Source organism: Episyrphus balteatus, chromosome 2 (assembly GCF_945859705.1).
Source record: "Episyrphus balteatus chromosome 2, idEpiBalt1.1, whole genome shotgun sequence".
In the NCBI taxonomy this organism is placed as follows: domain Eukaryota; kingdom Metazoa; phylum Arthropoda; class Insecta; order Diptera; family Syrphidae; genus Episyrphus; species Episyrphus balteatus.
In genome coordinates this window covers 109,096,992-109,111,620 of record NC_079135.1, presented here as the reverse complement: position 1 = coordinate 109,111,620, position 14,629 = coordinate 109,096,992, and the positions used below count along the sequence as shown (strand labels likewise).

At 29.9% G+C, this 14,629-nt stretch overlaps 1 protein-coding gene across 1 annotated transcript in view; it reads left to right on the top strand.

Moving 5' to 3' along the window:
• Positions 1-4,851: 4,851 nt before the first annotated feature.
• LOC129909641 (protein tweety) overlaps positions 4,852-14,629 on the top strand; it is a 29,610-nt gene continuing 19,832 nt past the window's right edge. The window contains exons 1-2 of the mRNA XM_055986718.1: positions 4,852-8,458; positions 13,335-13,512. Coding sequence (XP_055842693.1) covers positions 8,321-8,458; positions 13,335-13,512 — 316 coding nt within the window. The 5' untranslated portion in view covers positions 4,852-8,320. The remainder of the gene's footprint in view (positions 8,459-13,334; positions 13,513-14,629) is intronic.

The window sequence follows — 14,629 nt, the reverse complement described above, 5'->3', positions numbered from 1 at the left end:
AAATGTCTACTCACATACTGAAAAATAATTGTTTATGGTGTTTAAAGCACTTGAGTTATACTACGTTTCCACCTACCCTAAATCCTAATCTAAATCTCGGATTGAAAGTAGGTGAAAATCTTATACTATGTTTCCATCACGCTAAATCCGAGATTTAGCTAAGTAGATTTAGTTTTATTCTAAATCTCGGATTGAAATTAGTTGAAAATCTTAGATTTAAGGTAGCTGAACCTGAAATCTGAGAATAAGTGAAGTAGATTTAAAATAAATCTCGAGATGTATTCTAAATCTATAATTATTAATTATTAATTAAATCTCGGATTTAGCGTAGGTGGAAACATAGTATTAGATTTAGGGTAGCTGAGCCCAAATCTGAGATTTAGCGAAGTAGATTTAAAATAAATCTTGAGATTTATTTAAATCTACCTATCTAAATCTCGTATTTAGTGTAGGTGGAAACATAGTATTACTCTCGTTTGGACTATATTGGCGATTTCAATGACGAAACCGGATATAGATTTTTTTTTAATTCATTCAATACTGTTTTGAATAGTTTAAGAAAAACTATAGGTAAATCTTTATTTTCAACAAATAATTAGGTAAGCTTTAAAAAAAAAACGGTAAACGGTAAACAGAGAATATTATTTTTTTTGATTTTAAAAAGCTTTATATGTGAATCTTCATTAGAATAATTTTAATTTAATCTTAGTTTTAAAAGAATATAACCAAAATATTTAAAAATAGTTTTTAAAACAACGAAAACAGTATTAACCTATTTTAACCTCCAACAAAAGTACCGCAAACCACAGCTACTTTTGACTTGCCCTTACAATTCAATTCAATTTTGTTTTTATTGAACTTGTTATTTACAATTGACTTAATAGGCTATTGATTATGTCATTTAGAAAGGAACTAAGACGTTCACGGGTTTTTATTGCAGGAAAAGTGCTATTAAATGAGAGGGTGGAAACTGAAGATAGGGGTGTAAAAGCCCCCTTTTTGTTTTTTTCAATATATCTCGTAAACCGAGCAAAATTTTAGTATATTGCTCTCAAAACTTTTAGTAGAGAATTGAATTTCCTATTAGAATAATGTTTTTTAAAAATTGAAAAAAAAAAATTCCATACCAAAATAGTCGAAACAATCATAAAAAAAATATCAAAAAAATCGATTTTTTGAGTTTTTTTGCTTTTTTAGTTGTACATTTTGTTTGATACTTTTTTCAAAAGCTAGAGTTATAAACTTAATATTAATTTTAAAATGAAGTTATTTTAATCAATTGTTTTTGAAATAAACCAGTGATTCCGATAAAGAAAGTATTTTGTCTATTTTTGAATTTTCTCAAAAAGTAGAAGGCATAGGAACATTATTTGATAAGAAATCAATTAAGGCAGTTTACTTTGTCGATCAATTTCGTATTGAATTCCACAATCATTGTGAAAATTGTACTCAATGTGCTTTTTAAACTTTTTTTTCACAAGTTTTGACTTTGAAATCAAGTATTTCAAAAACAATTGATTAAAATAACTTAATTTTAAAACTAATATTAGGTTTATAATTCTAGCTTTTGAAAAAAGTATCAATCAAAACTGTAAGTGTTGCCGTTGTTTTTTAATATTTTTTTTATTTTAAGTATTTTTTTTAGAAAATTGCCCCTCCCGCCAAAACGGGGGGACATAGACCCCCCCTCCCATAGTAAACAATGATTGTATTTAACCCCTCTACAAAATCTCATTATCAGTTCTTGGTGCTTAAGTTATCGTACTTTCCCCTCAAATGTTTCTCTTTTACTTGAGTAAAACTAAAAATCCGAAAAAGAGATAGATTAAAATGGCTATACTTCGGTTAATTTTCAATGAAAAAATTTTGTGAGTACAGCAATTTGAAGGAAATTTAATCTTCTGTTTTTTCTTTGGAGCAATGTTTATGTCTATCTCAACCAAAAAAAAATGTACAACTAAAAAAGCAAAAAAACTCAAAAAATCGATTTTTTTGATATTTTTTTTATGATTGTTTCGACTATTTTGGTATGGAATTTTTTTTTTTCAATTTTTAAAAAACATTATTCTAATAGGAAATTCAATTCTCTACTAAAAGTTTTGAGAGCAATATATTAAAATTTTGCTCGGTTTACGAGATATATTGAAAAAACCAAAAAGGGGGCTTTTACACCCCTATCTTCAGTTTCCATTTAATAGCACTCCGTGGTTTTATGTTCTTTTATAACCCATTGAACAATTCCTGCAATAAAAACCCGTGAACGTCTTAGTTCCTTATTACCCTGTTTTTTTCGACATAATCAATAGCCTATAAAATTAACTTATCCCGACAAACAATTTTAGTTCTATAAGACTTTACAGATGCAATTGTTGCTTCTGTAAAGCATTTTAGAAGCAAAATTGTTAGTAGGGATGTCTAAGATACATTGATAGATACAAAATTTTGTTGGCACAGATCAGGCCTAACCTTATACAATGACTAAGTTATAAAATATAAATAAATATTATACATGGATAAACTTAATTTAAAAAGTCTGCTGACTAGGTTGACCTCGGGGTGTCCAGTTGTATGGGGTTGGTTGAGTTGGGTTCGTTTGGTTGGCGTAAGCCACGGTAGTAATAAGCCGACTGGTAGTCGGCGTAAAAGTAAACTTCTTCGTTGTCCATTGAAATTATGTTCTCAGCCAGTATATCCAAAGCGCAAAGGTACCTAGGTTCCGGATGTCATTGTTGGGCTGTCATTCTTCTCATCAGTTGATTGGGATGACTTACCCTTATTTATATTTTTTTTTTTTTTACAACCTATTCATATACAGGGTGTCTCAAAAATAATGGTTCAAATGAAATATGCTGATAGGTTGTTAATTCAAAATCCTTACGGTTTTCGATAAAATGCAATTCTTGTGAAATTTTGGAATTCTCTACTTTGCAACACTAATTAGCTTCCTCCGCATTATTGATTTTTGTTTTTTTTGTTTTTTAATTCTTTCACTAAAACATTATCCAATATTTAATGAATAAATTCATATATTCAAATAACTTCATTTTTTAACATAAAAGAAGAACAAAATTCTGGTTTTTTAAAAATGTACCTACATTAATTTATTAAAGGTGTTTTTTGAAGTCAACTTGTGCCGCCTTTTCGACAAAAATTTATCTCATACTCATACTTAGGTAATCTTTTGAAATCAGGACCTAAGCACCTTATTCCTCATACATATATTTCCTCCGTTCTAAGGCCCTTGGAAATAAAATTGAAATTTTTGTTTCATTTCCAACTCCGCTTAAATTTTTGATTGGTTGTAGGTTCTCTTAGAACAGAGAAAAATAATTGAACTCAAGATTTTTAAAATCAATGATCATTATTTTTCCATAGAGAATACAGAGACGAAAAACCCACCTGCCACCTAAAAGATGGGAAAAATAGGCCTCTCTAATATCATAGTTTTCTTGTTTTGACATAACGTAAGTATCTACCCGATTTAGACTTTTTGTATGCAAAAATAATACTATTGTTTAAGCATATTGAGGTGGTCCACTCTTTTAAGTTCCGTAGCTTAGGTTTAAAAAAGTATACCAAACCATTGGAAATTTTTGATTTGTACTTTTATTATTTTTACTTTGCTATAAAACCCGATGGTATTTTTTCGTTAACATGTTCGCTGTTGACTTTGGAGACTTCAAAATTTTATGTTTCGCTTCAGCTGCGTATTAGGCTTAAATAGTCAATTTTAACTATTAAAATAGTTATATGTGACTATTTAAATAGTCAATAATGACTATTTAATAGTCAATATAATGGCCTTTTAAAAAAGTTATCCCGGTATTAACTATTAAATAAACTTTGGACTGAGTGAACCATTTTTGATCGATTTTGTATTTGAAAGCTGGTGCCTGCAGCATGGTCTCGTTTCCATTTCTTTCAGTCCTGGCTATAAAAACTATGAGAAAAACATAAAACCCAGTTTTGATCCATGGAAGTCGTTTTGTTTGTTTGATAAAAATGAAATTTTCTCAAAACTGATTCCCTAGAGAAGAAATTGAATTTAGGACCAAAACTAACGATACCTGTCGTAAAACGGAAATAGAAAACAGCCATTTTTTCGAAAACAGCCTTAACGATTTTTAATAAAATTTTTGTGTGTAGCTAACTTTTTATATAAAAAAAAAATACTTCTTATACCGAAATTAACGGTACCTGCCATAGGACGGCTTTTTTTATTTATGAATGTTTCGTAAATGACATAGCCGATTTCTACCAGAAACGTTTAAATAACGGTTATATAAAAATTTTACAAAATTAAAAAAAACATGTTTTTGGGATTTAAAAAAATATTTCAATTGTGTATTGGAAAATCTGTTTTTTTGAAAAAAAGTTGATGAATTTTATCGAAATTTTGTTTTTATGTGTTGAATGATATTTTCTTAAAAATGGCATACCAACTTTTTTTGTTAGAAAATGTTTATACATTTAAAATTATTATTTGTTCAATAAAAAGCTTTAACATTAGAGTTACTTTTACCATAAGATCAAGAACTTGCGTTGCGACCCAGTTTTGCATTTTGTTTTCTTTGCATGACCTAGAAAATCTTTTGAAATCAGTATACCTAAGTCATTTCTGAAATACAAATATGTTTATAATATTTATTAAAAAAAAGATATAGCTCCTTTAAATTGGTATGTAGGTACAAAAACACGTTTTCCGTTTTCCCATACAAGTTGCCCCACTATACGGTGGGTGCAACTAAATATGTATTTGCTAAAGTGTTTATTTATAGAAAAGTAAAATAAACAAATTTATTGCTTTGCAGTACCTAAGTGTGTCTCCGAATGTTTTGTTATCAGCTGGCAAGCTTTCACCTTTGTCTGATTTAATAGCCTTACAAACGAAAGACATATATTTTGAAATAAATTCATCGCAATAAGGTATATACAGATTATTAACATACAAAGCTACAAAACCAAAGTAATTCAAGTGAACAGATTAAAATATACATTTATATATCAACTAGTTTCTATCACCAAAAAGAGGAATCTCAAGAATTTCCAATTTCAAAAAATCAGTATCTAACGTTCGGTTCAACTATTAACTTGACCGTATATTTCCTTCGTATTTGAATATCACTTCCCGGATGTTCCACCATACTGTTTTATCCTGTGCACTCACTCCCATTTATCTACAAAAAAAATTACAACACATAAACAAACCGCATACACACACACTCACTCTCACCTAGTACATGCATTTATATCGCCCCAAATACCAACAAAACAAAAAACTTTTTCCTCTGCGGGTGTAACGTGTAACAACATTTCCCGGTTAAGGGTAGTTGTGGGTGGATCACAAAAAAAAAAAAAAATAAAAACAACAAAAAAAAAATTTATCACCAGGACAACAATTTACAACAGGAAGAAAAATAGAAAATAAACTTAGAGCGCATATCCAGTTAATTTTACTATCACGAGAGAGAGAGAGAGTGAGAGAATAAATTATCCTTGTAAAAGTCAACAACAACAATGGGAGAGTCCTGTGAGAGAAATCGACTAGAAAAAATGCATTAGAAAAATTGAGCAAACTCATTTTCTAACAACCAACACAGCGCGTGTCCTTAAAAATAAAAATATATCCAAATGAGAACATCAGAGTATTCACATTAAAGGATTCTAAGGACCAAAGAGAGCCCAGAGAGGATATACATGTACTCTGTGTTGGAAAAAAAAAACTAGAGGGTGTGACCGGGTTCTAGGAAAAATATTTTTTCCTATCGTCTTCGCAAATTGCACAGTTCGGCGGACGGTTCGTTTTTGTCGGGAAAAGAAAAATTTATATTTTTTTGCAATAATTTTAAGAAAGAAAAAAAGGATATTAATGTATCCTTATAAACAATAAAGATACCCCAATTTGAATATTAATAAAAAAGGATATATTTTAAAATAGAAAAAGGATTCCTTGTGAAAAGTTCATTCCCATTTCAGTGTGCCCCTGTTCTAAAGTTCAGAAACAAGGATATAAAATCTCATTCAAAAAAAGGATATACTATCAATTTCCAATTCGATTCACAGTTTTTAAATCTTTTTCAATACAAAAAAAAAGAAAATTTTGTGAAAATTTACTTTTTTTTTGTTATCCATTAAGTCCCAACCCAACCGCCCACTATATCAAGGATCTCCCAGTGTATGCGTGAAAAGTGTTTCCTTTTTCTGTGCCGTTGTTGATAATACCTATATAAAAAAAAAAATGCAACTATGCCGTTGGTTTTAAAGATGAGAATAATATTAGTGGATACGATGATGATGATGGTGTAAAACGCGAGGAAAAGGGACCTAAAGTACAAGAAATAAAGGAGCAAAAAAAAAATAACAAAAAAAATACAGCAAATAGCAAAAAAAAATGTTCTCTGAGTCCTTTCTTTAAGGATAGAAAAAATAATAAAAAAAAAATAATAAAACAAAAAAAAAAAAATAAAATGGGGTGGTGGTGTTGTGTCACAGTTTTGTGCCTCCCCATCCTGCACTAGTGCTGCTCTGCTGTAGTTCTCATTTCTAGAGTTCTCATTCTCAAAAGGTTCATTTTAGTTCGTTTTTATTTTTTTTGTGTGTTGTTCTGTGTTCTCTCCCTATTTTCTTCTACACTATACTCTCATCATCCTTCGTTTTTATATCCTTGATGCGTGTGTGTGAGTGTATATTGCAATAGAGTCCTTAGGATCATACCATCACCGCCGGGACGCACGGCACAGCAGGAATATAAATTCAACTCAACTCAAACTAAAAAAAAAAAAAAACGTAAAACTTCAATCAATAAAATATATAACGTCTGCAAGTGTTGGTGTGTAAAAAGGATGGGAGGTTGCTGCACTATCTCGAGAGGAGTTGAGATTTAGCAAAGCATCCTTGCGCTGCTGCTACTGCTGCTTACCACCACTAACCGCCGCCGTTGTCGCCGCCGCATATCCATCATCAACCACCCACCGATACTTTCCAAAAAGGACGAGAAAGGAGTGTAGACGGAAAAAAAATCTATTATTTAATTAAAAACTCACAAAACAGAGCATCTCCTTTTACCGCTTTACCTATCCACACAAAAATTAAAAAAAAAAAATAAATACATATAAATTAGTTATTCCCATCTGACTAAGTTATAAAAAAGGACACAAAGGACATCAAGTGGGTTAGCGCATCTATTTAACTGGTTTTTTTTTTTTACCTAACTAGAGAAAAAGAAAGACGCGAAAAGTAATTTCAATTAAAAAATATTTCAAGGATATATGTAACATAAAATTTGCTAAAATTATCCTTGACGTGGCAAATTCCAAACCAGGACAAAAGGAAAAAAGCCAAAAAAAGAAACAAAAGAGATCCACCTTTTTTTTGTGTAAAGAAGGAAGTCGGTCCTTTGGAGTGCTTTTATTTTTTACATTGTCGGTTTTTTATCAAGTGTTTTTTGCTATAAGGAAAAAACGTTGCACCAGGATGTCATGATAATGAAGATGGAAATTAAGAAATCTGCACACACTCCAGAAACAAGAACAAATAATTAAGGCTTCAAGGCATCTTAAATATACCTACACCTAATATGATATGGTGGCCAGGATAGTAGGATAATAATAAAAATAATCATCGTCATCATCAACATCATTTTAGTCCTTGTTGTTGCCGTTTAAGAGCTCCCCATTTAGGTAAAAAAAAGGATAATAGAACGGCCGCCACCATATAAAACACACAGTCTTGTGTCTAAATGCAATTTGCCTATACGATACACACATATGAAAAAAGGATAAATGCAGTACCACTCCTCATCAGCAGCCTTATAAAACCCACCACCATCAGCAATATTATACCTCTGCGGGAGTAAAAATCTTATAACCGGGGAGAAGTTTCACATTCTGCGCGGCCCTTTTTAAACAACAACAACAAAAAAGGATGTGTTTCTATTTTTTTCTTATTCGTTTTGTATAATCGATGTGAGTTTGTTTGTGTATTGTTGTCCTGTTGACAAAACCGTGTATATCCTTTGAAGAAAAACACACAAAAAAAATTGTATACAATTCAACATTTCGCTAGAAGAAATATGAATAATTAAGGACACGAATGTGGATTGTAAGTCTAGGCAAAGTTACCTCAAGGATAACACTTGACACACATAGTCCTTGCAACACGAGTAGGTATACAAATATACAAGCGGCTGCTACTGCTGCTGTTGGTGCAAGTGGAAGTTGAAGGTAGTATCAGGACAGGATAGAAAAAACAAATACAACAAAAAAAAAAATAAAAACAAAAAACCTAAATAAAAAACCCAAAAGACATAATATAAATAAAAATGGGGGACTATCACGAATATACGGATCAATATAAAGTGCCTGTGATTGCAAAGCTATTGCATGCCTTGCCGCACTATAACATCACGTTTCACAAAATCAACAGCACCTTTAGGCCAAATGATGAGATTTATTTAGAGGTGAGACCCCAAGAGCATCATCATAGTTTTTCATATTCTGTTCTGTTGTCAGAGAGAAATTTTTTTATTTTTTTTTTTTTGCACCTGGCATATTCATCATCATTATCATCTTCATCATCATCATTTCATCACCATGTCAATTGTCCTTAATATCATTTTTTTTTTATTTTTAACTTTCTCTACACTCTGAAACCCACTATGCTGAATATTTTATTGCTTCTCCAAACAGTGTTGTCAGTTTCAATTTTTTAAAAAAATCCATTGCATAATCAAAAAAAAAATTACATCTTCTAAAATAGATGAAGCGCTTGAAATGAGAGAAGTGGTGAAATGAGATTTTTTGTTGAAGTTTAAATTTTTGTGTCAACTTTAGGGATAGCTTGAATTTTAAAATTTTGATCAATTGAGTTACAAAAGGTGACAGCTGATTGATTTAAGCAATTAATTTGTAGGCAATGGGCACGTTCAGGAAATATTAGGGACTAAATATTTAGGAAACGTCATTTTCTGAACGGAAATTTGAGTAAATTGACTAAATTAGTTTGGGTACGCCATTATTGTCAAATTTCGAAATTAACTTGAGAATTTAAGAGATCTCTCATGGGGCAGAAACCAAATTTCACTTCACTTTAATAAAAAAAATAATATTCATTATAACCGATAATGCACTTTTTACTCGTTTTTCACACAAATAAGTTTAATTTTGTTATCGTAATTCTGTAATTAAAAACAATCAGCTGTCATGTTGACAAAAAAAACTTTCCTAATTTTTTAAGGGAAAAATTTCTTGCCTATCTTTTCAGTCCGCTTCCGAATAAAATTACCTAAATTGGAAGTATTTTTTTTGACATTTGACCAATCAGAGGCCGAGAAATTGGGCACGTTCAGGAAATATTAGGGACTAGATATTTAGGCAACGTCATTTTCTGAACGGTAATCTAAGTAAATTGACTAAATTAGTTTGGAGTTATTATCAAATTTCGAAATTTATGTAAGAATTTTACCGTTCGTATGCGTAAGGCACTAAATTTCACTTAATTGTAATGAATAAATAAAATTAATTATAACCGATAATGCACTTTTTAGTTGTTTTTCAAGCAAATAAATTTAATTTTTGTTTGTTTAATTCTTTAATTAAAAACAATCTGCTGTCATGTTGACAAAAAAAAACTTTCCTAAATTTTTAGGGAAAATTTTCTTGCCTAACTTTCCAGTCCGCTTCCAAATAAAATTACCTAAATTGGAAGGATTTTTTTGACAGTTGACCAATCAGAGGCCGAGAAATTACCTAAATATTTATAGTCCCTAACGTTTCTGAACCGGCCCAATCTCATAATATTTAGTAGAAAACCAAATGTTTTATTTCGCATACATATTTTAATTTTAGGAAATAGAAACTTTTAAATTTAGTTTGTTTTTTTGTTTGGTAAAACAGCAACACGCAAGGAACTTGAATGTTCACACATTTGTTACTTATTTTAAATACTATAGTTTTTGAAAAACGGAAAACAATTATTTGTTTACAAATTTGAAATATTAACTTAAGTACGATTTTGTTAACTCAACAAACTGTGGCACCAAATTACAAATTAGGAACACTTTTTCATTACAAATATAATATCGTTTTCCTTCACTCCACAGAGAGCGCCCTAAATCTTATTTTTACCTTTTTATATGCTGCTCCACTCAGGATTTACTCCTTATTTTAAGATAGATTTACACTCAGTCACACGGACGTTAATATTATAATATGGCATTTGTTGTTGTTTGGTTATAAAAATAAGTTTTTCCATATAGAAAAATGACACACATACAATTACAAAAGAGCTCTACTCTATATTCTTTTTTGTTCTCAATCAATAAAAAAAAAGAAATAAAGCAATCCTCGGTGGATGGGAAAAACAAAAAATAAGTTTAAAAAGTTTGGTAAAAAAAAATTAAAATTTCAATTCAACTAACCATAAACCAGAATTCAATCAATTGGAGCAATTCCTATCAATTGTACCTACACTTTTCCGCAAAATAGTAGGATTTGCGTTCCCATAAATACGTGCCTACTACATTTCTTATAACTCATAAGATTTTTTATAGAAGCTCAATAATTTCCAAAATATTGATCCAAAAAAATTACTTCTTCTCCTCATACACTTCTCTTCATACACTTAAAAAAAATAAATTGCACGACTGGGGTCGCACGTACTTGCTCTTATGCTTAAAGTAACTATAATGTTAAAGCTTTTATTCAAGAAATTTAAAATTCGATATTTTGAAGAAATTTCATAAGTAGTATAAAAAAATTAAATCTGTTTTTATAATTAATAAAACTCCGTTTTAAAATATCTTAAAAAAAAAAACAAATATGCCATTTTATTTCTCGTATAAAAAGGTATTTTTAGAAAAAAAATTTTGAAAATTGTAGGAGCCGTTTTTTAAAAAAATAATTTTTTATATATAAAATTTTTTTAACATTTTTAAAAAAAAAAGTTGGTATGCCATTTTGAAGAAATAATTAATTTACACATAAAAACTAAATTTCAAAATTTTTCATTGATCCGTTTTCAAAAAATTGATTTTTCAAAAAAAAATTTTGAAATATTTTTTAAAAAACCAAAAATGCGTTTTTTGAAAATTTTCTAAAATTTTAATATTATCTTTACTTACACACTTTTGTATAAAAATTTTCATTTAAATCGGGTTAATTTTGTACGAGATATTCAGAAACGAAAAAAACCGTTCTATGACAGGTACCGTTAATAACGGTACAAAAAATATTTTTTTTATTTAAAAAGTTGGCCCTTATGTGTAGTATTACACACAAAAATTTTAATCAAAATCGTTAGAGCCGTTTTTGAAAAAAATTAACTTTTCTATTTCCGTTATATGGCAGGTACCGTTAGTTTTGGTCATAAAAAAAAAATTTCAATTTCCCCTCTAGGGATTCACCAAAAACTGCTAACTACCAAGTTTGAAGAAAATCACTTCACTCGTTTAGGCTGCAGCTCCAGATAGAGACAGACGGACAGACAGACAGACAGACAGACAGACAGACAGACAGAATTGCCGGACCCACTTTTTTGGCATTCTCCATCATCGTAATGTCATGTAAAATTGTTATCTCGAGTTCGATTTTTTTTACGAATCCTAAACTTGCCCTATAGTACCTATATCGCAAGTAAAAAGAATTAATGATTGCGTTATGACTGATATCCAAAGTCAACCGAAATTCCTTATTGGTTGATATAATTTCAACATATCGCCGCTTTCATGGCAAGGTGGCACAAGTCGAAATTCAAACTTTCGAGCATTTTCAAGTTTTGAGAAACCTCTTAAAATTTAAACAGATTTTGTATATTGTAAGTATATTATATTTTTTCTATTTATTAGATTTTTAAAAAAAATTTTTATCCAACTATTATAGTCCTGAAGAAGAACGTAGACACGTTCGAAACGTCGATAAATAATCTATAATCTAGATTCAAAAAAGACCTAAAGCCCGCTTAGGATTCAATATTAAGCTCTGAAAGATCATTAAGCCCAAAAATGTAGGATTTATGTAATCTTTATTGAGAAAAACAAGATAAAAAAATTTTAAGTTAAGACTTAGGCCGTGTGTGAATTGTGTTAAATAGTTGACACCGTGTAAAATTTTTGACACTATTGAGGTGAACAAAAAAAAATTCAGCTGTATGGCTTATTGTTTAACATTTTTCTCTGCCTCTTTTCTGTCATGAAACTCCTTTTTAATAAAAAAAAAACAAAACAAAACAAAACCATCTGCAAAAAAAATTGGCAAAAATCCATACGGAAATCCAATTAATTTAATACAGATTCCATTTATATTTAGTAGTTATTCTTTTCCGTGTATGCATGTTTTTACAAACGTCAAATTAAAATTGGCAATATGACTATGACCCAAGGTGAAACCTAAAACAATCTACTATCTCTAATGTCATGAAAAATACTTTGGTTTCAGAAATTCCTATAGGATTAACAAGAAAAGTTTTAATCTAGCATAGCTAATTGAAAATTTTTTTTTTTTAAACCCTATTGTAATTCATAAAAAAAAAAGTTGTTTCCAATCATCAAAATCCGTCGAGTGGCTTACAAACTAAAAGACTGGCAATCTCACAGATAGACTGCAGACAAAAAGCCCTGCAGGACTAAATGCTAAAAATATTGGCTTATTACCATTTTTACAAAGTTGCGAAGTACTTTCTGCTGGAACTCGCGAATAGCTGAATAAGTTGTGATTCATTTTGTTTTACAAACGAGTATTATTTTGTGTTTTGCGACTTCCTTTGTACTTGTTCTTATTTTTTGGCATTCGGATTTTTTTTTAAATACTCTTTTTATTTACAACTACAATACAAAATTTTTAAATGTGTATAGCATAGTGATGTAGCAACTTATTTTTGTTTAAATAGAGTTGGTACGTTAATGTTCCCATTTTTACAGTGGCACCATCCCACCATTATTTTTCAATATCAGTATTAATTTGTTTTTTATTTGATACCAATTTGAAAGAAAGACATTTACTGCATTTTTGGCTGTTTCGGTTTTATTATACCTAAGAAACGGTCGCAAGACAAATTAATCACTTGTACGCCCCATTACCCATCTTTCCACTTTTTTTTTCACCCTTTTTGAATTTATTTCGGCTAATTTGACTAAACCAGAGTTAATTATGTAATTTAAAATTTGTTTCACTTATAAATATAGAGTTTTATGTTATATATGTACCTACTCTTTATTTCTTTAATTTATCCTATTTTCTCTCTGTTTTATTTTCACAATTACATACATATACTTATAATATAAGGTTAAATATAAATGTACATAATCTTAATCGTAATTTTTGTTGTTTTTTGTAATATAGAGCCTGGGAATTTTAGGTTCAGCACCGGCTGCACTTTTGATTATATCATTATTGGGATTACTACTTTACTTGATGACAAGATGTTGTGATAGGAAACCACGGCCGGCGCATTCGATAACAAGCTTAAAAGTAGCTCTCTCTATTGTGACGGTGATGTGCTGTGCAGCAATTGGATTGGGTATGTATTTAATTTTTAAAGTGAACATGAATGAATGAATTAAGTGGATATTCTCATTATTTAATTTATGGAATTAAAATGGAACTTCATATAACTTTTATGAATTTAAACTTGAAATTTTTTCATACTTGAAACCTCTTTCATAACTCTCTCAAACAATACACATACAACCTAGTACACAAGTTCTATTTTCTATGCAACTGTTTGAGAATAAATTGCATAATCTAATTGGAAAATTGCACACACATAAAAACAATCAATCAACAATCAGGCTAAATATTCCTTTTCTTACAAAAAAAAAAATCATAAATCTAAGATGGAAATCTCAAGTGTCCATTATTAGAGGTGAGCAAAGTCGAAAAAAATGTCTTTGACGAAGATGACTTGTAAAGAACATTTTTTTTAGAATGAGAACTTTTTCATACCATGGTTAAGGGTCTTCATTTTGTGTTCTTGTTCGTATTTAATTGGGTAAATCGAGGTTTTCAGGCCATTACGATTAACCCTAAAAGGCATTTAATCGTAAACGTAACGTGGGGTTCTTAATATAAAAATGAGTCGTGCAAGAGGCTGTGTCGTCAATGGATTTTTTCTTGGTGATGAGCCAAGGTGTACGGGAAAAAAGGTTTTAGGTTATTTTTTTTTTCTTGTGAGGAAAAACGTATAAGAAGATATGAGTTATAACAAGATGTGATGAATTTAGGTTACATAATGTTTATGAAGCATAGATTATTGTTCATATGGTTTCGTTTTTTTTTAAATGGTACTAAGTTGGTACTTAAACAAATTATACTGTGGAAAGTGTGAGGTTAAACCAAAACGTTTATTTTACCTTGAAGTGGTTACATGTGGAAGGAGAAATATATGGTGAAAAAGAAATTGAAAAGAATTTGCTTTTATAGTTTGAGTTAAGGTACCAAAAAATGATTTGTTTCAATTTTTCATGCTGCCAAAAAAAATATGAACTTATGTTTCTTAAGAAAGGTTTTAAATGCGCATATACTTTGAATGTTGTCAAAATTAAAAATAATTTTTAGGGCGGTAATGTAGGGTAAATCTGAATTGGATGGCGAAGAAAATGAAGAAAAAAAAAACCATACAAAAAAAAAAGTGTTTT